This window comes from Pagrus pagrus (assembly GCF_965226575.1).
Source record: "Pagrus pagrus genome assembly, chromosome: 9".
NCBI lineage: Eukaryota > Metazoa > Chordata > Actinopteri > Spariformes > Sparidae > Pagrus > Pagrus pagrus.
This window is the reverse complement of record NC_140193.1, coordinates 16,437,025-16,461,388: the sequence shown is the minus strand read 5'-3', so window position 1 is coordinate 16,461,388 and position 24,364 is coordinate 16,437,025. Positions and strand designations below refer to the sequence as shown.

The following is a 24,364-nucleotide window of genomic DNA, read 5'->3' as shown; positions in this document are numbered from 1 at the left end:
AACTGATCATTTAGCAACTAGAGAGCAGCTGAAACACAAAACTGACATTTGATCACGTGTGAAGATTATACAACCATTCAGGAAACATTTGACTATTTACACACCCAGCTGAGCAACATTAGCATTGTTTTGGATTCATGTATTTCTCCACTTGATGGAGTTAAGTCAAGTATTCACTCTACTTTAGCTCTGTTTTTGGTCTCTACCAACTCCTGAGGGAAATATTTGATTATTTAGCTGATAAATGCTCCACTATGTCCACCAGCTAGCTGCTAACTGTGCCTGTCTGCTGTTTGTCTGAGCAGGTAGAGTGCAGTGGTTTTTTCAGCGCATTTTCACTGAAAAGCATTGTTTTCTGCGGCCAAAAGGAGCTGCAGAGTCGGGGATAAGAAGTAAAATAATAATTTGCTATCACCATTAAAGATATAATAGGTAAGAATATGCCTTGAACCTTGTTATGTATTTTGTTGAGCTGTGTACTACTCCTCAAGGTAATGGTGTGTTTCATTTTGTTGCCCGTTGCTAGTTCCATGATAAGGAAGTAAGCAGATGAAACTTTTTCAACGAATTAAACATCTCCTGTGAACATTTGCGCCTGAGTCAGGTCAGATAGATTTTTATCAGAAATGGTGGTTGTTTAATGGTGTATTCCCCACCAGTAAAACGAGTTTGAATCATTTGTATTTATATTCGTGCAAGTGTTTATTTGCCCCACACAGCCAGATTACTTTAGTGAACATCAGCCATAAGCTATCGAACAATGGCACACATTAAGGATGTGTGTCTGGTCAACTCTCACTCAATGCAGCACTCACCAAAGACCCCAGTTCTCTCTTCTTTTCCCCTCACCTCTCTGTAATATCGTTTGAGTAATAAGGCACATATCTCCTCTAGCTTCAGTCTCCAGTCAACATTACAGTGCATGAACACGTGACAATAGAGGTCACCTCTGCAGACTGCTGCTACTGTCAGGTTGATAAACGGAGTAAAGAATAAATAAAGATAAATCCACTAGTCCCAAAAGTTAAAAAGTAACCTCTGAGCTCTCCTCCCGTCTGTAAAGAAATCTGGATCAGAGCCAAATCAGATACGACTCCAGGTGTTTATTCCTCCAGAAGGCTGGCTCTGCCCCTGACTCTCTCCTCCATAGCTGACTAACTGGCTCTGACCATCTGAAGAGGGGATTTGATATTGAGTTTAAAAATCTCCCATCAGAGTTTAACGAAAAAATTGTTTTGTTGCTGATTGAACTTCTTGAACAGACCCACACATAATTTGCAATCTTCATGTTTTTTTATTGAATATTTCAAACAACTGATGTCTGCCTCGAAAGAGGACAAATGGCCTTTAATGAAATGCTTACCAGAAATGTACCAGAATACTTAACAAAATGCTTTAATAGGGAATACAGCAGCTAGCCATATCTGATGCACACACATAATACTGTTATCGACATCTCATATACAGTTTGAGTGGAGAAAGTATTTCATAATGTGAGTAAACTTCACACATTTTGGCATATCTTTGGGGGTGTAGCATTGAAAGTAAACCCAGCATTTTGCTCATACACGTTATCATGATTTGTGGTGGGACAAAAAAAAAAAAAAAAGAAAAGATGTTGTCCAAGATTATTTCATCTTTAACACTGACATCAAGGGAGAATCGATGTCCGACTTTCATCTGCAAACATATTTATAAAAAATAAATAACATAGAAAGACACAAACATAAGAAAAATCACACCCCCAGTATGCCAGACTACTGTATGTTAAAGTAGCATGCTTACACCATAAAGTGGAATGCTTTCATTCATTGGCTAAACAGAGAGTGGGTTGTACCGATAGGAGTGCTTTGATATTTCACTGAGTGCAGTCTGATGCAAATATATAGATGAAGAGAAGAAACTGAGTGCGGAAATTTATGTAAAGACTCAAACTGATAACAAAACTGCATTCACAGAAATCTATCAAGAACTTCCAGTGCCAGACAGGCAATGTTGTTCATGTCTCCACCATACACTCAAATACACTCACTCACACAGTCACACACAGACATACAGATGATGGATGGTGTCTGTAGCATGGCTCCAGTGTTGTGATATCAGCTTCGTCAGTGTTCGTCGGGATATGGGGCTCCTGTCAGGTAGCCGTTGGTCCCGTGATTTTTGTTGGTCCCGTTGGTGGTGCTGCTGTGGTGCTTCTGACTAGGTGGGGGGCTGTCGTCCTCGTCGGAGCTGGACTCTATGTCGCTGCGGTCGTCTTTAGACACCTGCAGAAACGAGGAGGGAAAGTTGAAGATGAAAATGTTCTCATTAAAATTCTTATCTGTGTCATTATCTGCGGCAGCCATGCGTGGCGGTGCTACAGAGGGACCTTAGTGTGACACATTGCGAGGTGTTCTGCCAATCAATATCAGGCAACAGGCTCAAAAAGCCTTAACATCTGTTTGCAAAACAGAAAATATGGAAAGCTCTGAACATAGAATGATCTGGGCTTAAGCCAGTGATTATTTACATTAATGATTAATTTCCCTTTCATCCTTCAGATTGAAGCTTAATTACTTAGCCTGCAACATATCAGAAAAGAATGGAAAATGTGTCCCAGAGGCTCACAAACGGTTGTCCGACAAACGGTCCAAATCCAAAATAAACTCAATTTACATTTATATTAACATTTAATTTAATTTCTGACGAACATTAAGCTCACTCAGCTTATTGTTTTGCCCTGTTTGCACATGATAACATGCTCTCTAGGGTGCCCTTCCAGTTAAATAGTTAATAGTTACCCATGTGTATTATTACAGAGGTGCAGTAGTTATAATAACATAACAAAAATGTTTTATCTGCACTGGGGATTGTCACTATTGTCATTATAAATGTATCACAACTTTCTGCGCGCTGGTGCCCCACTGCATACACCTGGTGCCTTTTATTTCCTTTGCCCCTGCCCCTCAAACAAAATGAGTCAGCCACTGCTGCCTACGTAGCCACTAGTACTCATGCTCAGTTCACTGTTGTAAACTTTAGTTTCAACAGGAAGCTCGAAATGCTCTTCTCCTCCCGACCCCCACATTTTGTAGTGTTTTTGAACCATCATTTTACCTCTGTGCACTATCTTGCCATCACATTTTGAGTTTAGCTCGTAAATAATGATGAATTACATATGTGCCCACTAAGTGCATAAATGTGACCATGTAGAAGGCTGAAACAAAAATATTAGAGGAAAGACAAAACTTATTTTAAATTACATTTGAGTTAAAGTTTTTTACTTTGAAATTCTGCAGTATTTTTCTGCAGTATTCTGTGATTCTGCCGCGTACCACTAGAGGGAGCTTGTGTACACTAGACAGTATATAATAAAATACCAACTGTAGATTAGAATATACTAATAAAAAGCTGCAACACTGATGACATGGAACATATAAACAAGACGACAAGAGGCTACAACCATGCTAGCTCAACTGAGTACAGTTGAGGCTGATATTAATGTCATTATTTTTACAGATACCTGGTCATAAACAAAAGTGTTGCACGAAGGGAATTTTTGATGATTACTGAAGTTATTACGGTTCATCTTGCAGGGAACATGAACGTTTGTACAAAAAACATCATGGATATCAATTCAACAGTTGTTGAGAAATTTCAATTAAAGACACAAACTGATGGTGGCACGACAAAAACATCAGGGGATAGTCAAAGTTATTTGGAGAAATCCTCAGGGAACCATGTACATCTGTGCAAATCTTATGCCAAATCAATCAAGTAGATGTTGAGACATTTCACAGGATAAGTGACAACTTTGACCTGCTACAGAGGCTCTAGAGGCTAAAGGAATGCATCACTTAAGTCTGCAGGATTCATCCTCTTGGGATCATGAACGTCTCCACAAATTTCCATGCTAATACATGCAATAGTTGTTGAGATATTTCATTCTTGAATCACTATGTAACTTTCCAATCTATGCAGCCACACAGCAAGCAAAGATAAAAATGCACCGATTATTGGCTGGTTGACAATCAGGACCATGATGAATGCAAATGATTACTTGGCAGCTAGAGACATGAACTTAAACACGACACACAATACACCATTTTGATTGAGATGCTCCTCTTTGAGGCTACTTACATGTAATGGATTCCATTTCCCCACCTTGAAGGTTGCAGGTTAGCATAGAGAACAGAGAGAGGCGGTCAAAAGTGGCAATTGAAAATACTACACAGTATGTAGCAAAGCACCTGATTATACAAGAACAGGTATAAATGGAAGGATTCTGCAGAGGCACTTTAAAGAGGAGCTGAGTGTAGTGACTCACCTTTCCTTTGGAGATGGCTCGGCACGCTGTCTTCACTATGAGGTAGGACCAGAAGGAGTGAAGAAGCTGCAGCAGGATCAGAAGCAGGTTGAAGACCCACCAAGACGGATAGGGCCCTACAATGTCCCAACTCTCGAACAAGGTGGTATTTAAAATCCTTCGGTAGCAAAAGAAGGAAAGGGAGATAATTAGCATAGTGTTTCTTGGAAAGCACTTAGTGGGAGAATTATTGTATGTCCTAAGGAGACAAAGCCAAACAGAATCTAGTGAAACGAAAAAATCTGACTGGCTCTGCTCCAGCGCTTCATCTTTTGTGAAACACCGGAGGCCAAAAACTACATAAAACTCTCTCTCTCTCTTTTCTTTTTACATTTTTTTTAAATCTCTGTCATAGTGGGAACTAGACACATACACACAGCCTCATTTCTAGTCCCACAGTTAGCCATAAGTGGATGTAGAAATACCTTTAAACATCATTTTGCGTATCGATACTACCCTCACTGGACCCGACAAAGCGTCAGCACTGCTGTTTCTTCACACTCTGCTTGTAATTTATGTATATTTTCTGTGTGTTTTAAACTAAAATGGCCATATCTTACATACTGCACCTTTAATGATGTTTGTAGCACAAACAGACGTGTGTCTTTAAAACAGCATTTTGTTTATAGGTCAACATGTGCACAGTAATAAATCTTACTGCGATTCAGATTCCTAACGGAGAAGAAAAAGCGAAGCATCACCTGGCTTCGCATGACATGCAATCAAAACTTCAAGGATCCGTGTTAAATTTATCCCTGAGCCAGTTCTTGCAAATGGCTGTCTGTGAATCATCCTCCAGATACCGAAGCCATGGCAACAGCTTTACAGTAATGACAACTTTACTACCGGTGTGGTGGGGGCTGACTAAAAATGTAGTGTGGGATCATCATATTACAGTGTGGAAACAAAGGCAGAGAAGTGTGGTGAATCTAATGGCCTCTGTGTTTCACAAATGTTTTCTCCAGAGCGGCCTTAATTATTCAAGACAAAAAATATTTTGATTTTAGACGCCCTAAAATAGGATTTCGGTGCAGATCAAGAATCGATGGTATCTCAAGGAAAAGCAGCTTCCTGAGTCAGAAACTAAATCATGTCGTGAAATGTGTGATAACACTGCTGCTGATGACTGCACGATGACTACTACGCACACTTTCAAGGACTAAAATTAATTTGTGGTAACTGCAAGTATCATCCGAATGGCCCGTTATAATTAGCATTCACCATCTACTGTAATTAAGCTGAAATTAATTACATTTCTGGGTTACAAAGGTGCTTGAAATTACTTAAGATATATTTAACTCTGCCTCTGTTCTCTTGGAACGGATGGATGGACTGGCCCGGAAAAAAAGCAAAAAGGCAACACCACAATATGAAAAGAGATCCTAACGAGCAGAAAAACCTTTAATTATTTAACAATCGTGTGAAACTCTGGACGCTGTTGTCAGTGATAAAATAAAATAACATAATGATCTGCTTTTTATGTGTTGATTTTGTTTGGCTTTCTTTGAGAGGTCAAAGCTGCTGTATCCATAGTAACTATTACTTAGCAACAAAATTCTGAGAGATGTGTCTGAACTGCAAACCGTTGCGGAGAAAGTAGTAAAAAAAAAAGGACTAATATCTCTATGGCAGTGACATGTAATCTGAGGGATGGTGTGCCAAAATTTTGCAGAGCAGCTCAGGTTTGAAAGTCTCCTGCAAGCCTGTGTACTAACAGTGGAGAGGGATGCTAACAGTGGTGCACAGGAAAGAGAATAACACTCACCACACCGGGTAAACTCCCAGCCTGGAACTTATGAAGAGGATTGCAAACATTGCAAACAGGAGGTTGCACAGTATCTGACATTTGGCGTAGTTGGCCATCTTGGCAGCCTTGGTAGAAAAACAAGAAGGCAGCCATTAATCAGATCATGTAAACACCAACTTGGATATCTCTGACGATATAAGTTCAACATGTGCCGCACCTCTAATATACATACTGACACAAGGACACAACGTTCATATTGTACAGACTGTAGTTATATTTAGATAACGATGGATGGCTCAGCATGTAAACTCCACACACTCCACCCACACACACCCAACCATCGTTGCCTCCGTTTTCCCAATCTGTCCGTCCACAGCATTCACTTCTCTCACACATCCTCCTCACCTCTATCAGCACGTCGGCTGCATCGTGGAGACACATGACCAGAGTTCCCACTCGTGCCATGTTGTTCACGTAGGAAAAGGTGATGAGGGAGATTGTTGCCACGTGGTGCAGGAACATGATCAGGAAATCCTGAGGACACAGTTGAAGAGGAAATATCACACTACTTAAGAAAGTACAAAAGAAAAAATACCTCTTGGCTGTTCGAGCCACTGCATGCGGCACATGCCCGGAGCATCAAGTGCAGTACAGACGTGAAAGTGACATGACTGCCGTGTGCATGTGCTCTGTGTGTTTGTAAAAACTCAAGCCCCTACTGCCGACGAAAATAAACTGAACACGTGGAACTATTGTGCAACACAATAGTGCCTATTTTCAAAAATGCTGCAAGACGCACTACATGTTTGTTTGCTTTCACGGCCTTGAAGTGTGCCAGTAGCTGCACATGTGATCATTGTGTGGATCGTTCATAATAAAATCTCTATTTTGATGAGCCCTGTTCGTCATGTGCCACTGTGATTGGCACAGCTATTGAGAGGATATAAAAAGTTATGACAATACAACGATTAATCACCACTTCCTGAACAAACAAAGCAAGTAAGCCCTCGGTGTCCAAGCATTCGTGAACACTGCGTGCTGTTGCAGCAAATGTGTTGTTGCTTGACTTCTCATCTGATGGTGTCGTCGTGTCAAACAGTGGTCGGGGAAGAATTAAAAAGTAACAGTAAAATATTATAAAAACACCATTACAAGAAGGAATGACTTAAAGTATCAAAAGTAAAAGTACTCACTGTCCCTGTGACTGTCATATTATTATATAACATAACTTTGGATCATTGTCAGTAATGCATATATATAAAAGTGAAAGAAGTTTTTAATATAATTGATCAAGGTGGAGCATCGTTTTAATGATTCAACGTACTGTTGGTGACTTTAATCTATAAAAATGCATTTTATTATCTCATTATACACAAAGTCTTATTTTTGAAAGAACCAGCGTGTAGGATTTGGTGGCGGTGAGGTTGTTGATTATAAACAACTGAACATCTCTTGTCTCACCCTTTCCGACTGTGGATGCCATAAACGCTACTGTAAAAACCACGGCGGTGCAACAAGGCCATGAATCTACTGCATCAAAACCCCAGGAAGAGCACCGGGCTCTGAAGCCAGTTTTTCCTAGTGGCCAAACTGTGTAATTACAGTGTCACGTGATGCACTGCGGTAAAACGGTGAATACATATCTTTGAGCGTCACCCCCCCTGTGAAAAAGCGATTTAAATATCTATAAAAAGTCTATGGGCAGGCGCCCAGCGGAGAAACTGTAGTTTGCATATTCAGTGAGCCGCATAACCAAAAAGTAACCCTGGGAGCTATCACTATCTAGTTCTATTTTAGTTTCTATTTTTATTTTTAGGTGATTATACATATTTTTAGGTGAACCCTATACACTGCACCTTTAAAATAACTAGTAACTATAGCTGTGAAATAAATGTATTGGAGTGAAAAGTACAACATTTCCCTTTAAACAGTAGTGGAATAGAAATATAAAGTGGCATTTACTAGAAATACTCAAATACAGTACCCGGATCATTACATTCCACCACCATTTGAAAGTGGGCTTTCTTCGTTTCTCCTCTGGAAATTCAAATCAAGCAGACACGGGGGTCACCTAAGTATGAGCTATTAGCTTTTGGACCTGATCCAGTTGACTTAAGATGCAGACAGGTGACATGGGGGGGGGGAAGCATTCCTTAAGCAAATCTTAAGCTACTGAAACGTCTCAGCTCAAAGCAACCAGTCCAAAATGGCGAGAGAATGAGAAGGAAGATGAGAAGGACGAGTAATGATGCAAGATGCAGAATGAAAGCAAGGCAAAGAGTGTGCGGGGAGAAACATACTGGAATTGGCAGGGGATGCAGAGGACCTCCTCAGTGTAGTGCTGTGCATGAAAAAACTGAAAGGAGAAACAAAAACAGACAACATGCCAACAGTCAACAAAGAGATGACAGAGTGAAGGCATACACAGCACGGCATCATGGGGGGGCTGCTGTGAGTGCAGTGAGTGGAGTGTGGTGTGGAGAAGGAAGAGCTGGGGGATGGACGAGAGACAGGAGTAAGATCATGGCTGGAAGGCATGCAAACTGATACTGAATGAACCAAAAGTGTGCTTGTTTCATAACAAAGAAAAAGAAGATGGAAGTGGGTTGAAGTCGGTCATTGTACATTAATGTTTGTACAAACTGAAACTGAATCTCAGCTGGAGCTTTTAAACTTCATTTATAGGACAATGTACATAATGTATATGCTGTATAGAGACAGCTATTCTGGTTTAATAAATAATGAATGTAAAGTCGATGACACCTGCAGCAGCTTGGTGGAAGTAGGTGTTTCATTTAACTGGCTGAGTCGGGTCAGATTACTTTAAAAGGTAGTCAGTTACTGAATTCAAATTACACAGCAGTTTTTGTAATTAACAAAAGAAATGTTATCTAATCTGAATACCTCAATTTATAGTATTTTATGCTAAAAAAAAATATGGACGCAGCCACAAAAATTGGAGTTTCACAGATTTACTCTTCTCTCTTTAAAAATCTCAAAACATTTTCAACACAAATAAAACACTTATTGCTTATTCAAGAGGCACAGTTGGTTAAATAAAAAAACCCCAATATTTTAAAGGGGCTCTATGTAACAATTTCTAGCAGTTAACACATATTAATTGCTTTTTTATTGACAATATGTGACCATATCGGTTGCGTATAGGCCATATTCGCATGGCGGCCATTTTCCTGGGACGTCGTGCTCAGGGTGGGAAGCCCACATGTCGTACTGCTGTGTTCCACGCAAGTCGTACGACAAATTTTGTTACCATTTCACTGCTTCCTGATAAATTTAGCAACTGAAAAGACAATAGATGGTGAAAATTTGTAGAGACATCGCACCATATTTCAAGGTAAAACAATATATTTGATAACTCAGTAACTTCTGCCTGACAAAAGCTAATGTTAGCATTCAACCACTTTGTGGCTAATGATACTGTTTGATAGTGTTACACGATATGAAAGTTAAGGCGTAAATTAATTCTCAAACATCAACAGACATCTTGGACACATTAAGTAGTAGTATGAATGCTAACTATCCATTGTTTTTTCAGTTGCTGATTAATCAGGAAGTGGTAAAATGATAATGATTTGTCAGATTTCCAACATTTACACAACCAGCTACTACACAGCAGTACAACAGAGCATGACATCGGCGGAAATGGCTGCATATGGTCTATAGAAGCCTGTTGACGATTTGTTGAAGTTGTGTAATGCTGCTGGATTGCGGATTTCTTTGTGAAGGACTGTCCCAAAAAATGTGACTTTATGCACGTTCTCGAGTGCCTTGTCTCAGTACCTCTACAGAGAGCAACAGTAGCCAACGTTAGTTTATAAATGTAGTCCCTGAACATAAACTAACAACCGACAACACAGAAGTTTCACAGGGCCCCTTTAAAGACATCATAAAAAATGCAATCAAGTAATCTTTGACAATGCAACTAGAATTAATAACAACCTCTTCTCAAATGTAATCTAGGCTGATTATAAATACTAATTCTTTCTCATCTGATTACTTAATCCTGATTACATGTACATTTTTACCCGTTAACATTTGTTTGATGCTTTGTTGTTTGGATGGAGGATGAGTCTCGGCCCAGAATAGACCCCATTAACTTCTGATGCTGGTCCATATAAAGGGATGGATCTAAGAACTTTTGCTCACTTTCTTGAACATTGTGAGATTTTTCGGCATTTCCACTAAATTCTCCCAGAACAATGCATGGATCTTGATGCACGATATGAAGAATTATACGTTATCATCATACAGTATAACAGATTATAGTGGTATGATCATTTTCTGAGGGTATTAAAGCTTTAGAAAAGTTTTTTTGTGAAGTTTGACTTGGAATCCAATTTCTGAGTGTTTAAGAAGTGTTAATCCTTTTTACCCGCGCAGTGTTTTGTTATTTCACACATCAGTGAGAATACGCTGAGGCAGAAAGCAGATGTTCGCAAGCAAATAGTCTAAGCATTATTGAGTCATTATAGAGTCGATGGAATAAACAAAACAGAATTTTCTGGTTTCAACAGGAAAAAGTGACTAAAACTGCCACTTTATGCCTCTTAGTAGACAAACATTGAATAATAAATGTTACTGGATGCATGATGTGTGTTTTACAGTCGTTCCTCACCTTCCTCCTGATGTCTGTGAATTGGGAAAAGAGTAAGGACAGGTAGAAAGACAGCTCCAGTATATAGTAATAATGGATGTCCACAGTCAGTGGCTGCATAAACACAAAAAGCAACAAGGTTAAAATAAATATTTGAGTATTGCAAGTCATCTTGCCATATCATGATTACTGAAGATGTTGTATAAAAAGGCTTTTACCTGGTATGGGTAGTTGTACCAGCACTCTTTAGTGTTCCAAAGCCATGGAGTCTGGAAAAAATGAAAAGAGTGACTTATAAATCTTAAAATCAATACTTTTCAACCCTTATGAAAGAAATGAAACCGGATTATACTTTGAAATGCATCATCAACTAATACGATAAGACTGTGACGAAGGTTAAGACAGCACTGTAATACAATTTATTGTGAAAACCCCCAGAGACAACAATGGAAATGAGTCCAAGGCTTTGTTGTTCTCCCCCTGACAAAGTCTTGGAGGGTTATTTTAAAAACGTATTCCTATACACTTACTAATTATGTGTTAAATATGTAGTCCTATTAAGTATCACAATATTACGGTCATGTAATTTGATTACAGATATTATCATGATTTTGAATTAATATAAAAAAATGTTTGTGTGGTCCAAAATGATTTGTTTTGTTCATGGGGGAATCAAAAATGCAAAATAGAAATTGAAAATTGAGCTTGTTTGCAGTTTTTTAACCAAACCAAACCAAAAACAAAGTGAGCTACCGAGCCATTCAGTAAAACCTTGAAAGAGCAGACATCATTAAATGCAACATCGTTATGCTGCTCCCACACATCCAGGTGGAGTTCAATTCAATATTTCCTCGTCACTTGAGCACTAACACATGAATATCAATGTGCCCACTGACAAAGGAATAATTCCCTTGAAATCAGAGTAGTTTATAAAACACTGAACGCACGTCATCAGAGATTTTGTTACTTTGACATAAAAGGAAGCTCCATTTCCAAGGAACCACGTAATGACATAATGACATCAGGATGACAAGAGAAACGGTAACTGTGATACATAAGAATGTGTTATAAGCAAACAGTGACCCATCACTGTGACTGAGTTTACGTCTCCTCGCTCCTCTCCAGACCGGCTCTATTAATAAATCCCACTGAGAGTCCAGCCTGCAGCAGGGATTGCCAGCGAATGAACTATTTTCACAAAGTGCTTTGTCATGCAACTTGTATCTCTTAAAGATTTCTTCCTGCTCTGCTATCTCGACTATTACACTGTTCATTATATACTGTGCTGTCTTGTATTTCATGAATCTATGTATGAAATATATTAATCTATCTCAGTCACTTTAATCAGCAGTGGTGGAACGTAGCCTACTTAAGAACAGATCTGAGGCACTTGGACTTTACTTCACACTAATTCACTGCCCGGCCCAAAAAAAAAAGTCACACACTCTAATATTTCATTGGACTGCCTTTAGCTTTGATTACGGCATGCATTCGCCGTGGCATAGTTTCGATAAGGTTATGCAATGTCTTGTATTGATGATGGGAGAACTGGGCCGCTGTGTTAAGTCTTCTCCAGCACATCCCAAAGATTTGCAATGGGGTTGAGGTCTGGCCAGTCCATGTGTGAAAATGATGTCTCATGCTCCCTGAGCTGCTCTTTCACAAGTTGAGCCCAATGAATTGTGGCATTGTCAACATGGAATATGGGGAAGAAAAAATCCATTGATGGAAAAACCTGGTCATTCGGTATATTCAGGCAGTCAGCTGACCTCATTGTTCTGGCACATAACGTTGCTGAACCTCTACCTGACCAACTGAAGCAACCCCAGATCATAACACTGCCCCCACAGGCTTGTACTGTAGGCAGTAGGTATGATGGGTGCATCACTTCATCCGCCTCTCTTCTTACCCTGATGCGCCCATCACTCTGGAACAGGGTAAATCTGGACTCCACATGACCTTTTTTCCATTGCTCCAGAGTCCAATCTTTATGCTCCCTGGTAAATTGAAGCCTTTTATTCTGATTAGCCTCACTGACAAGTGGTTTTCTTAAGGCTACACAGCTGTTTAGTGCCAATCCCCTCAGTTCTCTTTGCATTGTGCGTGTGGAAATGCTCTTACTTTCACTACTAAACATAGCCATGACTTCTACTGTTGATTTTTTATGATTTGATTGAAAAATAACTAAAAAGCTAGAAAGAGACAGCAGGCTGGTGTTACTGTATCTTGTCTTGATGGTTGCTTCTTTATATAGATGTGAAAAATAGATTAAATAGATAAAAGAAAGATACATATCAAAACAAAACAACAAACAAATCACCACCACATACCTGGATGGCGTTATTTAGCATTTGTATGTTATATATTTGTCAGCTGCTCCCTCATCCATTGAAAGATCCCAGTAAATTTCCCTTATTAATGATCTCTTTTTGTACGAGGCTGTGTTACAAATGCCCCTCTCAACCACGACATCCATTTTACATGGCAGTCTCATGACTGGGCACCGATCTATTAAGAAGCCACGAGATTTTCATGGCATGTGAGCCATGTGCCTCCATATCTGTGAATGGCTTCAGACCTCAGTGACTCACACTACTAACTTTAACAGACGTTACAGGTGCTCATTTGTCTTTAGGCGAAGCTTACCTTTTTAAGAAAACGCACTCCGTAAGTAAATATGTAGAGATAGAATGTAAATCTCCACCTGAAAGAAAGAAAGACAGAAAAAATGTATAATGAATATAAAGCAGAATGAATTAATCCTCAACATTTGATTTGTTTAGGCAACAAAGCTTTCATTACATTTGCAATCTTTACTGTTTAGAGCAAAACCTTGAGAAGTCCGGACCTAACAGTCGTGGTTCAGCCTTTAGCTTTGCAGTGTGTTTGCATTTCCCATCATTTTTTCATTCTTTATTTCTTTCTCCTGTCCACTTTGTTTTCTCAAGTCTATGCTATAAATTTGGATTAAGTATAAGGATTAGTAAATTACAGAGAGAAGCTAAGTGTTTTCATTTGGGAAAAACCAATTTGCAGAGAGAATAATGCAGCTGCCTCACTCCTAAAGTCATACAATTCAAGATGCATCCTGCAATATAAACCCTTACCAGGGATCTTCTAATTAAAACAACTTGTCCTGTATACTAGATCTTAAGGCTGCAACTAACAATTTCTTTCATTATTGATTATTCTGCTAATTCTTTTCAAGACTAATCAATTGTTTCGGCTATAAAACCTCAAGCTGAATTCAATATCAAACTGGACCGCCCTGTATTACTCAACTGTGACTGCTTCACCAGATCAAGGATCCGGATTGTACTCACTCATAGATACCAGACACCTTAATATGTCTGACTTTATTCATCAAGACCCATAGACTATTCCCAGGGAAAAAACGCCCTATCTTGAAAAAATAATTCCTGGCTCTGTCCTGAAGTAAATGGGGTCTGTGTTCTAGGCTGTGACTCATCCTCCTTGCAAGTTTGTGGAAATCTCCTCAGTAGTGTTTGTGTGATCCTGCTGACAAACCAACCAACAAACAAACGGACACATGTGAAAACATAAGCTTCTCGACGAAAGTAATGTAGCTCATCACAATCTCCCAGAGCCCCAAAGTGACACCTTCAGATTGCTTCTTTTGTCCAACCACTAGTCCAAACCTCAAACATGCTTCCTCTTCATTAACTGTCATTAACGACAGCGCTCAAGCCAGCAAATGTTTGACATTTGTGCTTGAAAACTGATTCGGACCAGCCATTCCCAAACTTAAGAATGACACGGCCGATTTGAAGTCCGAAAATCTTCTGGAGCCTACCCAAACTTTTAATCACAACTCTGTTCCAGTCGGTGATGTCATAAAAGATGCGTGCCGATGTTGTGACTGTTCCCTAACCAGACAATGTTGCCCTCCAGTTAGAGTTGTTTTTCCTGCTTTGGTGAGGTTCAGGGGGAAAGAAAGACACCCACACTGTCCAGTCTCAGCCCAGCCTGCTCCGTGCCTTTATATAACCCTGTATAATTTACAGTAACTCCAGCTACACAATAGTAGGGAAAGTGATCATCATGAGGTCTGAGCTGCTTCAGCTGACACATCAGTGATCAAAGCCATGCTGAGCTGGGAGATGTGCATATATACCCAACTCATAACCGTCAGCAACTGGAAGGACGGGTTTATTACTGGACAGCTAACAAAAGTTTTCTTTCTACGCAGCTGTAGAAGTTGCATCAGATGAAACCACGTGTTTCTGCAGGGAACAGAAGCAAATTCATCTGCTGGGCTTCAGTGAGAGACTCCCTGCTGTTCGTTATTAAGTTGTCAAGGCATTTCACAAATTTGCAGCCAGTTAAATAAAATGTTTTTTCCCCCAAGTGGAGCCTATATTCTTAGACACAGTGTAAAAGCTTCACATGCAGAAGAACAAAACAACGCCTCTGTGACATGAAAGAATAAATCCATGCATGACTCCCTCCCATGACTGTGACAGCAGCTCTACAGCCCGTCATGTGAGACGAGGTTTGCATACTTTAAAGGTTGCGCCGAGCGGTTGGTCCAGCTGACTTCAAATCAAACACATTTTGACAAAAACACGACATGACATGAACACAAGAGAAGAGGATGAATCCACATCAGCTTCTCAGCACAGTTTGTCCCTTTACGTGGATGTTTGTTCAAGATATTCACTTGTAAGCGGGTTAATATAGAGCCATCATTACCTGCTTATTGTTGATCAATAGTATTGTAAAACCAAATTAACTGGATAAGTCTACCTGGCACACAGTAAAGACCGTTGCATGGCAACCGGTTCATCAAGCCTGCAAGAGTCTTTTTCAAGTGCTGCTGAATCGCTGCTATATATGTACAATCACCATGAGTCACAACTGCTCCCTGTGTGTAGTCTTTTTTCTCCCCAAGTCGAGCATGCATGGTTATTGTCATTCTGACTTTATTCTTCCGATTCAGCGTTGATAATGACGGCGTCGGAGAAACTCAAATGCTATGCAGTTAATTATCTGAGAGCTGCTGTTTATTAGCTGCACACGATGTTGCAGCAATTAATTAGCGCTGGGTAGTTAACTGAATTACGTTTATGTGTTATGACGAACTTGTCCTGTAAACAACTTTCAAACTGACACAGTAAAAGTGGGCTTTTGTTAATGTGTTATGGCACACAGAACCGCCGTCCTTTAATAATGGCTTGATTAGGCATCGGTGAATCATTCATGATGTGAGACTTTTAAACTGGGGCAGTCGCTGATCACTATTGAATCAAATGTACCTGTTTAGACAAAGCATAGCCTGAGGGATAAAAAAGAAAAAACGTAGGAGGGCAACTTTGATTTGTAATGAGGCTGGCTTTATTCTGAGTGTAGCACCTAGCTTTGGAATAAAATATAAAAACAGCTCACAGTTGGCTTATTTAACTCCACCATGTCACTTCTCCAGGTGGGTAGTTGAAGCGCCAGCTGGCTGCAGGTGTTTGCATTCGGATCACTCAACTTAACAATTAGTCATGACGCTCCAGCTTTGATCATTTGTGTGAAAGCCTTAATATATTCCCTCTCCGCTGTTAAATCAGGAGTAACACCTCTGTTAATCTTCAGGCGGTAATAGCTGTCCCCTTCCACCTTTTTGTATTTGTCCAATTTGGTTTGATTACGGGCGTGATTTCAAAATTTCCCACATGAAAAAGCCGGCTAATAGCCAGTTATTTTCATGTGGTGCAACTAATTTAAGGAATAACAGGGGTGTGGCCGTCCTCTCTCAAGAACACATGTAAATGGCTCATCTCACAGCTGTCCTGTAAGCATCTGCTGAGCACGCACATGCTTATTAGCTGTCGGCTCGGTGTCTGCTGCTGAGCTGCCTCTGGGGAGGTGTGTCGGTTGAAGGAAACCGATATCATACAGCTACATATTGGTGACCGAGAAAGCATTAATGAGGATATTGGTAATCTCTAGAGGTTAAACACCTAAGTTCATTTTTGAGAGTCTACTGCAGACTTAAATTTGGTATCTGATGAAAGTAACTCTTTGCTTTTGAGGAATAACAAATGAAGAAATTGTAGTTTAACGGTATTAATTTTCAAGCCAATAAAAGTGTTAATTTTTAGTTATAATTTTGACAAAATGGGGCATAATTGCAATGACCATCCACCTAAAAAAACAGGAAAAACACCTAAAAGGTGTGATTAATAACATTCAGCCACTAAATGTGGCTTCATTCCAATTCTGACACAGAGATAAAAAAAACAACAATCAACCTGGCTCTGTCCAAAGGTAATAAAATACATCTCACCGTGGCAACCTGTAAGTGATGACAGCGACGCATCCATCCAAGAAACAGCCCTTGTGTTTCTTAGCTTTAAAGGTGCTGGTGGGTGAATTTTGTTACCTTTCTCAAAGCCAGGCTAGCTGTTTGCCCCGGTTTTCAGTGTATTTGCTAAGCTAAGCTAGCTGGCTAATGGAGGTAGCTTCATATTTGGTGTATGGATGGTGAAGGTGGTTATCAAACCTCTCATTTTCCCAAATATAAAACTAGTCCTTAAAACAACCAAATACATAAATTGGTAAATGGATCTATGACAGAAGACGGAAGATTACCAGCATATGAAAAACACTAGTCAAAAACCCATTTGAGCGTACATCAAATCCAGTAATAACTAAAGTCTAAAATAGACATAAGATAAAAATAGAAACTATATTTAGTTATATTAAATCTTGTCACAGAAGTCTGTTTCTTTAAAAAAAAAAATGAAGCTGTGATTTGCATTATTTTGCTTGTGATAATGTCTTTGTTCTCACTGAAGGCAGAGAGGGGAAAGGATGGAGGAAGACGAGATCAGACATCGGAGGCTATTGAGGACATCAAAGCAGCGCTTCGTCCTCTGCCCGCCTTAAACAAGGAGAGCTGATGAGAGGAGGAGGGCCTCTCTGGTAAAACTACACTGAAAGAACTACTCGTCTTAATTTGCCATTTTGTCTCACAGTGAGGCTTTAAATCGAAGTCACAAATAACTTCCTACACTGTAGTGAAATAATGCTACTTGTTTTGTTCGTCCCCCAACACCTGTTTTAAGACATTTTTGGAAAGACCTAATTTCCCCCATTATAAACAGACCTTGCTGTGTGTCTCTTTCTGCTATAAATCAATACTTGAAATCATTTGTTGCTGTACATGTTGGAAAAAGAGAGAGGCAGCAACAATAGCTGGTAAACAAACTCCATGCGGGGTCTTCATTATTTCCAGACCAAATGTGTCGGCTGCGAACTCTGTGTTTGCATAATGAAAAGAATAGACAACAGATCAGCTATCCCGACGACCGAGAGACAAAGAACGCTATCAGTCTGCAACAGCTGCGCATGAGGGCCTAATTAGAGTGCAATCACTGCTGGAAGGGCTGAAGCCGGGGCCCGTTTGGAGAACTGCACTGTAAGCAACTGAGACGGCCAACCTGGCCAAACTATTGCAAAGCCCGACGTCGTCTGCAGTCAATTATGCTGTATGCAGATAACAGCTTTGGTTCAGTTGTAATGCCAGACAAGCAGGTTAGAAAAAAGCTCGCACGCACACCAGAGGAGCACAAATTCACTCTCTTCTAGGCAGGTTTTCTTTCTTCTACACTAGTCCGGCGGTGTAATCAGCCAGCAGTGTCCTCCTGAGTGAACAGCAGCCTCAGGCGGATCAGAGGACGCGAGGCTCCCCGTGTATCAAACTGCCAGACTGGCTCTGCTGGTGTCAGACATGACTCTGCTCTGACAGCCACACTCGCTTGTTGGCCTTTAACATCACACTGCTAAGTAACTACAATCTCCCTGATGGCAAATGCTCGACTGCAGATTAGCCAGTTCTCTCTTACAGCCTGAGTGGGTTTGTTGGTTTGCACTGGGACACATTTGACTATTATCCCTCAGCAGCACCAGCATTCATGCTGCAATCTTTGAAAGCCATGTAAGATACAGCAACGGTTAACCAAAGCTGAAACACTGTCGTAATGACTGCTAATGGACCATTAATGCTGCTACCCTTCATAGAGTTAAAAAGATTGCAGTTGATGAATACACAGAGGCACACACTCAAATCTTCAGGACAAAGCTGACTGATCTCTATTTCACCAATTTATTCTGGCCATGTCAACCAACATGTCATGTAAATGACATGACTTCCATTTTCCTCCGTGCTCTGACGAAGGCCACTAGGCGGAAACATTAGCATGTTGGTTGATAAAGCCAGAATAAATTGGTGAAATTATGATTAGTCAACTTTGTCCTGAAGATTTGCATGTGTGCTACATTTGTACCTCTGGGTATTCAGCAGTATTAATTTATGACTCTGGCTTAGCACCACAAAACTCTGGGAAGGCACATCCTTTCAAAGATTAACTAGCAGATGAATTAACCTGTCAGTTTTTGTAACTGATTAATCGTTTCTGTCATTTCCCAGTTAAACCTGCTCTAGTTCCTCAAGCTTGAGGATTTGCTGCTTTATTCTTTGTTATAATGTTGTAAACTGAGAACCTTTTTGTTTTGGACTGTTGGTCGGACAAAACAAGCAACACGAGGATCTCACTCAGGATTCTAAGGAAGTGTAACGGGCGTTACAAAAATACTTTTTGACATTTTTTCGATTGAATAATGAATGAATCAGTCAACAAAATAATCAATAGCCAGGAATGTTGACTAAAGTAATTGTTTTGACTTGCAACGTGACTTGACAAGAAATAAATGACTTGAGACTCGACTTAGAAGTGAAAAACTCCTGACCTGACTTCAGACGTTTAAAGGAAAAGGTTAATTTATTAGTCATACAACACCAGGGCAGTAGAACGAAACTGACTTTAAGTCCCTTTATGCTGCATAAGAGAAAAAAACTATTTTATACAGTTGAGTGCAGAGGATGATGCTGAAAGTCTGGTGGTATGGAATTTCAATTAATTGTTATACTTTTTAAACTGGTTAGATAAACTGGCCAATAATATCATTATTATCATTATTGGCACTAATACCTTGTTTTTTCTCTCCATAAAGACCCGATTCTGCAGGTGAGACTCTGCTTTCACATCTCCAGTGCAGACTAAATTGAAAAAATACACTTTTTGTCCTGTGTTTTTTGGTAGTTGCGAATCTGAGGAAAACAGAAATGATCTGGTTGTCTTTGCGTCAACAGCTTGTCTCTTGCCACTTTAAGTAACTCGGCCTGACTTGGCACAACACAATCTCTGACTTACCCAATAAAAAAGAGACTTGTTTCAGACTTGTCTGTCTGGATGTCTGGTTATATCCCTAAAACACGTTTTTGTGATGGTGTGCTTTTAAGCAGCAACAGAGATTTTCCCATAATTTCCATAAAATATGAAAATGAACTTGAAACTTGTTTGGATAAAGGCATCAGTCACGGTGAGCATCGTGCCTGCTTTTACTACTGTCACAGGTGTTATTCGTGACGAGTAATGCAGTGGTTCCTATTCAAATCAGTCTTCCCAGAATTAAAGGATAAAAAAACGACATTTCAGTTTTATCTACTCGGCCCCATGCCAATCGAAAGTCAAGTAAAGATTCGTAGTCCGCGAAACATTCCTGGAGCTTCACAGCAAAACAGCGTCGCAGCTTTCTCTGAAACAACTAGAGACAAGTAGATGGGGACTTGCAAAACATAAAACGGGTCCATACAGCTTGTCCCATGTAGTCGGAGACGCCAACTGATTTGAAAATGTGTTATTTACACCGAGCTTGTGCACCCACTTCAGATGGGGTGTGTGCTTTTGGTTTAGCAGCTACAGTGATGATTTCGGTGCAAATAACATCTTTTAAAATCAATTTAGGATCACAGGGCTTCCAGAGACTTGGCTTATGCTGAACGAGCTGTATGGAGCCATTTCAAGTGTTTTTTTGGCAGCTGTTTTTTTTTTTCATTTTCCCAAGATAATTCGGTTGTTTAGGAGAATGCTGCAACGCTGTGCTGCCGTGAAGCTCCAGAAATGTTTTGTGGACTTCACATTGGCATGAGCAGTTTGTAGATAGTGACTGAATTTTCATTTTTGGGTGAACTTATCCTGTAAGTAACAATAATCATGACAACAATAAAGCAGATATGATGTCCACTGTGAGCTGCCTACCTCAGACAAGTTAAAAGTCTATGCAATTACATACGAAGAAAAATGACTCGTAGCTTAATCGGGCATACTGTATGGTGTGGTGTTGAAATGTTTTGTCTTACATGCTTTCACAGAACCGGGCAAGAGTGCTGGGCTTCTCCTGGTTGCGGCGTTGTCTGAACCAGCGCTGGATAGTCCGCACGTCCCAGTCAAGCTGCTTGGACAGGCCCTCCAACCTCTTCTCGTCTGGGTGCTGGCAAGACAAGACAGAGAACGCTCCATTTATAAGATGTGCTGGCTTTCATTGTGGCGGCACAAATGTTATGAGATGAAGAGACGGAAACATGCACCACCTTGGTTATAGCAGTGAAAACCTTCTCCAGGATGGCGTTGGGTTGTGCTTTTTGTGGCCCGTTGGCTTGGATCTTCAGGCCCATGGCACATGGTCTGGCAATAAACCTGCAATTAAAATATCACAACACCGTTCTAGATCAAGACAGAGACAGTTTATCTTTGAGGTTAAGGAAAAATACACCCTGATTATATTTAGAGATTGGGACACAAGCCATTCAATCACCAGGAGGTGTTATCAGCACCTGGACACATGTATCTGATTGCTCTCTCTTCTTCTTTTATTCTCCCAGGACATGACACCTCACAGTCATCTTGAGAAAAAACATTTCGGCATCTTCTTGTAGAATAAAAGAAGAAGTGGGTACGGCGCAGCAGGGTGAGGCTAATTGCTTTTGTCTTTTTGACACAAGACATTTGGTATTGTGAACCACTTTACAAAAGAGGAGGCACAGTACAGTCTGCAAATGTATGTTCACATTTGTTAAAACACAGTTCAGGGCCATATTAGACGGACAGACTACTCTGGGCATTATTTCTTGTGGCGTCCCATATGTGCATATTTTGATATTTAGTAAACAAACAAAATTCCTTTAATGCCACATGATTATTATTATACTCATGAATCTATTTACATTTCGGTATTAATATGCAATTGGTTATTCACGTTCCTATATGAAAAGTATAGTTAACATTGTGTTCATTTGAAAATGAATAAATATTTATATGAACATTGAAATAAAGTTTTAGACCAGAGATTCGTTTAGATATTAGATAGTTATATTTTTAAAACATTACAAAATATATAGTATGTTAAAGATGCACTACGTAGATTTTTCTACACTCTTTGTTCTCATGACTGAATAAACAAACTGACCTTAAAGGAAAACACAGTTTCATACTGTTTTACTTTGTTTATATTTGGCGGACCCTGCCACCTTTCTAGCTTCAAACAGTGTTCTGGGGACCTTATTTTCCTCTGAGAACAGCTTGTTTATTCAGTAATGGAAGAAATAATTATTTTTGTGTTTGTCTCTTTACCTAGTTCATATCGTAAATATAAAGATTCTGAATTTAAATTTCTTCTCCAAAACTAAACAGCGTCCCTTTAAACATTTTGTTTACAGTAACAGCTGTTCTTCTCTCGTCTGTTCAGTTATTATGCGCCACATATCTGGAACGAACTCCCAGAAAACTGCAGGTCCGCTCCAACTCTCACCTCTTTTAAATGAAGACTTTTAATTGAAGCAATTTCAAGGCTCTGAACTGCACTGTGACTTTTATTTTTTAAACCTATTCATTTTGAGCTTACTTGCCTATTTCTTAATTTAATGTTTTGTTTCTTAAAGACTTCCTACTTGTTTTTAATGTATTTTAAATGCATTTTTTAATGTATTTTAATGTAATTTCATGCCCCTGTAAAGCACTTCGAGTTGCCTTGTGTCTGAATTGTGCTTTACAAATAAACTTGCCTTGCTTCTGTTCGGGCCCCCTAATGTCAATGAGGCCCTCTGGGCATGTGCCTTGCGATCTTGCCCAGCTCAGGTTAACAAGTGACTATGTAAATAAACAATATACTATGAAGACATTACACATTAATGATCACGGTTGTACATTAGCTGTATTTTCAGGGATAAATGCTGAACATGAGTGAAGGATTTAGTGCTCCCTACAGAGACTCCTGACCCACATGTGCATCACAAGCACTGCTGTGACCATCATGGATCTATGCCATACTTTACATTGATGATTGTATAATAATAGTAAAATGATGCAACAAATCACAAGAGGAGCATCTGAGTTTAAAAAGAAACGCCGGATTAGTGAAGAGAAGCCTGTTTCCAGCATGATGCTGTGCTGAAAGCCAGGTCTAACCTGAGACAGACAGTCCCTGTATTTTGGACAGGTAAGGTAACTTGGCTGCACAGTGTGTGAGTGTGTGTGTGTGTGTGTGTGTGCACTGACAGATGCATCAAATGCAGACAGCGCGTACTGCTGCAGGCCTGCAAAAAGAAGGATGATCAACCGTGGTGATTTGTGGGCTAACCAGATAAGATGCCATTGTTTAGGTACCAGACTGACGAACACGGGCAGCGACGCGTGCTGCATCATCCCCACAACACCAAACCCGCACCACGGCCACCTGGATGATCGCATCATGTGCTTCAGACCCACCTTTCGAAAACCAGCCGGATCATAAAGATGCAGAATGCTAAAGGACACGCCAGATACAGATCCTCGGCTTGCGGGAACGTTGCCTCATCTGTGTTTTTTAAGTCAGCCCAGGTTACATTGTGCGGGAGCCAGAACCGCTCGTTCCAAAACCACGCCAAAATACCGGCCATCTCCCTGCAGCACGCACTGTGACCGGGTCGAAAGACGAATCGATGGCCCGCTGTATCTCCGAGCTCCCTCGCAGGCGATCTGGCCGTGCAACACTGGGGCTGATGGTGAGATATCCGTGCGAGATCGCCGTCCGTCCGCTTCCCCTCAGCTATTCCTGTGTAGGGAAGTAGACTCAATCAGCTCCTCCGCGACTGATTGGTGCGTTGAAATGTCATGCAGTGCACTGTGTGTGTGTGTGTGTGTGTGTACGTTGTGCCGGCCACAGCACGTAATCAAGGTAAACCACGTCTTTGTACAGCACGTAACAAGTTCAAGTAGGTTTCATCACGAAGGGGCTGGAGAGGATTGGATGTTTTTTTTTGTGTGTTTTGTTTATTTCGTTTCTTGTCCTGCTGTTATATTATTGTACGAATCCATCAATAACCACACGAGGTGTCACCATCAATGTTTTACTGTTGCCAAACTCGAACTGATCGTCTATGATTTTTTTGTCAAAATGTGAATTTTAAGCACAATTTATACGACAACACTAAAGCAATATGCTCTAAAGACTAGTATGAACTGACCATGGCTGGTAAACCCTGCCATCTACTGACAGCTTTCATGTATGACCAGTAGATGTAAACCTGACCTTGTGATAACGTTTTCTTAACTTCATAACCTAATAGTCTTATATATTTCTTTAAAGGTGCACTATGTAATTTTATGGGAAGAAATTTTAATCAGAAGATAACTGATTTTTTTTCATGCCTAAACAAACTCTCTTTGTTTTCATGACTGAATAAACAAACTGACCTTAAAGGACAACACATTTTCTTACTGTTTTACTTTGTTTATATGTGGCGGACCCTGCCACCTATCTAGCT

At 40.1% G+C, this 24,364-nt stretch overlaps 1 protein-coding gene across 1 annotated transcript; it reads right to left on the bottom strand.

The window, feature by feature from the left end:
- Positions 1-1,274: 1,274 nt before the first annotated feature.
- On the bottom strand, positions 1,275-23,786 carry cers6 (ceramide synthase 6). Its single transcript, XM_084362386.1, has 11 exons — positions 23,328-23,786; positions 21,155-21,260; positions 20,924-21,054; positions 13,357-13,414; positions 10,929-10,979; positions 10,732-10,824; positions 6,501-6,629; positions 6,114-6,220; positions 4,310-4,466; positions 4,123-4,146; positions 1,275-2,267 (listed from the first exon to the last, which is right to left on the bottom strand). Exons 1-11 carry the CDS (start codon positions 23,495-23,497, stop codon positions 2,109-2,111), a joined length of 1,185 nt encoding a protein of 394 aa, XP_084218512.1. The 5' UTR covers positions 23,498-23,786; the 3' UTR covers positions 1,275-2,108.
- Positions 23,787-24,364: the final 578 nt, after the last annotated feature.